The following is a 3,493-nucleotide window of genomic DNA, read 5'->3' as shown; positions in this document are numbered from 1 at the left end:
ACTAAGATGGTGTATTAAAATTAAAACTTCATTTCATTCATTTAGATTTCTATTATATATAAACAATGGATATATGCACATTTTCAATCTATTAACATTTTTTTCATTCATTTTACATCATTCCCATAACAATCACTCCCAACAACATTATTTTAATCATATCAGGAACTCTTATTTTCATCCCATCATTAGGTTTTACATCTTCTTCTTCTTCTCCTCCTTTATCTGTCTCTTTGTTTGAATCAGTAGTACATTTGGTAGGTTTGCACTTGCGCATCGAAGTCAACGTCACTGTCGACGTCACTGTCGATGTACTCGTTGTCGTACTCGTATGCAATGACGTACTCGTCACCCATGTATCTGTCGTCTGTATCATTGTACACTCTTCTGTTACTTTTCCTCCACTTCCCTGCTTGGTTGTCGTAGTAGTCGTGGTAGTAGTCGTGGTACTGGTCGTTGTAGTGGTCGTTGTAGTGGTCGTCGTAATGGTTGAGGTTTCTTTTTGTGTCTCTGTATGATGAGGCTTAATTTCTAATGGTTTTATTCCTCCGCATAACTCGTCTATTTTTTCGCAAGCTTGTTTAGATTCCTGACATTCCTCTCTAAAACCGCAATCTAGTTGTAAAGCGCTGCATTCCTCTTTCAATTCCAAATACAATTCCAATGCTATTGTCGTTGCATCAAATGCTTTTACCTCTACTTCTGATACTCCTCCATCTACATACGCTCTTTTAACGAGTCCAAGTTTTGCAGAGCCCGTCGTTCCACTGCTTGGTATTCCTGATCCTTTATCTGGTGTGCCTGATCCTCCATCTGGTGTCCCTGATCCTCCACCTGGCATGTCCGCCTTTCCATCAGTTGATGGCCCTGATGCTGGTGGTGACCCTGATCCTGATGGCCCTGCTGGTGCTTGTGGTGGTGGTGGTACTAGTGTAGAATCACTGCCATTCTGCGCATTTGGCGGTTTGTCTTGTTTAGGCCTTGATAGCAATAATTTAGCTGTCTCCGTAGAATCTTCTGCCGCCTTTTTGAGCTTATCGTATTCATTCTTGTTCTTTTCTAATTCCTCTTTTGCTTTATCCAGATCGGCTTTTAAAGTAGGACATCTCTTTTTTACTTTATCAACTAATTTTTTGCAAACATTTTGCTTCTTATCTTCTCCACATTCACCAAGAAGAATTTTGAATGTTTGATTCTTTTTCAACTCAGTACAACTCTCTCCTAATTTTTTTTTACAATCATCATCTTTGCTTAAACTGCCTTTCAACAGATGACTCAGCTCCTCCTCTAATTTCAACTTTTTAAAGGTATCACTGCATTTTTCTTCGAGTGCTTCGCAGTTCTCATCTTTGTTATTTTCTTTCAACTGCTCCGGACAATTCTTCACAAGTTGGTGACAATGTCGGCCCCATGTTGTGCAGAGTTCTTCAAGTGCTGTTTCATCTTTATTTGCTCCTCCAATTTTTCCTACAATTCCTTCATTCTTGATGTTTTCTTTTAAATATTTACAATCTTGACTTGTGTGGAATACCATATAACTACATGTTTCTTCTGGTAAAGCACATGAAACACTAAATGAATTCTTTCTCCTCCTATATAAAGTATTACATTTCTCATGCAATACCTTTGTACAGTTTCCCTGAGTCATTAACGAATCATCCTTTTTTTCTAAAAATACTTTTCTAAATCCCTCTGTAACCTTAAAGTATTCACAGCGTCTTTTCAATGTTATACACTTTTCTAAATTCAATAATGAATCACTACTAAGTTCATCACACTTCTCCACCAATTCAAGACAATCCTTTTCTAATGGAAAATCCCTTTGATCATCCAAAAGCGAACTTAACTCTTTGGATTGAAGAAAAATATCATTTGAAAGCGCATAACATAATTCTTTAGGATAAAGACATTTTGAAAGGTATCTACTATCTTCTTTAAGTTTTGTACAGTTTCCTACCACAGATTTTTTGCATTCTTCAGGATCGCTATAAAATCTTACAAGACCAAGATTTCCCCTCAATTCCTTTTGAAAGAACTTATTCAACATCCTGTCTTGTCCCTTTTTATAGCACGCTGCTCTTGCATTTTGACATGCTTGATCAATCTTATTCGTACACGCCTTTTCTAAATAGAAACATTCCGACTCAAGTTCTGCACACTCTCCTTTTATAAAAAAGGTTGGAAGCTGTCCCCACGATAAAGGATCTGATTCTTGATCATCATATTCCGTAGACAATCCTTTCAGATAAAGTTTTAATTTGAGATTTGTACATCTTTCTTCTACATTTAGTAATTCTTCGCATTTGGCGTTTTTAGTAGTTTCATTTTTACATAACTCTTTAAAATTATGATCCAAATACTTAGAAGTTTCACATTTTTTTAACGCTTTATCGCATTTACTTTTTGCATCCGTCTTATCCTCATCTCTGCTCAACAGTAGCAAGAGATCTTGCAGAAATTTTGTACCTGACTTCCTTGGTAGATCCACTCCTGATTTTCCAATAATAATTCCTTCTTTTTCAGCCTTTTTATACACATCATCCAACCCAATACTTCTCAACAACGACGCCTTCGGCTTGACAGGACTAAAATCAGATTCCGGCGCTTTATATGTGAATCCTTTTTCCTTGCATTGCTTCATATCCTCATCACACTTTGTTTCAGTACACGCTTCTTTGTAAAAATGACATTTCTCAAGTCTTTCATGACATTTTTCCTTTAATTCGCCATCTTTAAGCTTTTCTTTTAAAGGCAGGCAAACTTCTTCTGATTTTGTTTTCAGCGCTTTACACGTTCCATCCGAATCAAGGCAGAAAAACATCAGCTCGTCACTTTCTCGGCTTAACATTGGGCAAACAGTTTTCATCTTTTCTTTACATTTAGCTTCATCTTTAGCATCCCCTCCGAGCGCCCTCAAAAGGAGCTCCTCTGCCACCTTTTTACGCTTCAATTTGTAACATCCTTCCCTCAACTTGACACAGTTCTTCTTAATATCTTCACTATAACCCGTGTCTTCTAAAAGTATACATTTTTCTTCATGTTTTTCACAATTTTCATCTTTTATGTCTTTCAATGCTTCTTGAAGTTCATCATCAAAATTTTCTAATTCATCTTCAACTTTGTCTTTCAGGTCTTTGCATTTTTTATCTCGTTTTGCTTCATCACCACCACCACAAAGTTCTTTAACTTTATCATTAACATTGAATTTACCATCTGCTTCCTTCAACTCTTCACAATATTTCTTGAGTTCTTGTTTGCATTTATCCTCATTACTATATTCCTTCTTCGCAATGAAAGCCAAAAGGTGTTCCTCCTTAATGTCATCTTGTGCTCCTTGTACTACTTGTGCTTGCCTCTTAACCGGCCGTGCCATTGCCACCTATTTGGGGGGAGTTTAGTGGGTAGTTTCTAAATTGAATATGGGTAGAGTGAAAAGTTAGTTGTTTTGAAATGATTTTTTTACGACAAACTTGGACTCGTTCTTATCATAAAC

General features: G+C 36.7%; 1 protein-coding gene across 1 annotated transcript; it reads right to left on the bottom strand.

The window, feature by feature from the left end:
* Positions 1–112: 112 nt before the first annotated feature.
* Positions 113–3,373, bottom strand: T552_03727 (hypothetical protein; the record flags this gene model as incomplete). Its single annotated transcript, XM_018372076.1, has 1 exon — positions 113–3,373. One exon carries the CDS (start codon positions 3,371–3,373, stop codon positions 113–115), a length of 3,261 nt encoding a protein of 1,086 aa, XP_018224148.1.
* Between the last annotated feature and the right edge of the window lie 120 nt (positions 3,374–3,493).

Source organism: Pneumocystis carinii, assembly GCF_001477545.1.
Source record: "Pneumocystis carinii B80 chromosome Unknown supercont1.44, whole genome shotgun sequence".
Classification (NCBI taxonomy): Eukaryota; Fungi; Ascomycota; class Pneumocystomycetes; order Pneumocystales; family Pneumocystaceae; genus Pneumocystis; species Pneumocystis carinii.
This window is presented reverse-complemented; position numbering and strand designations above follow the sequence as displayed.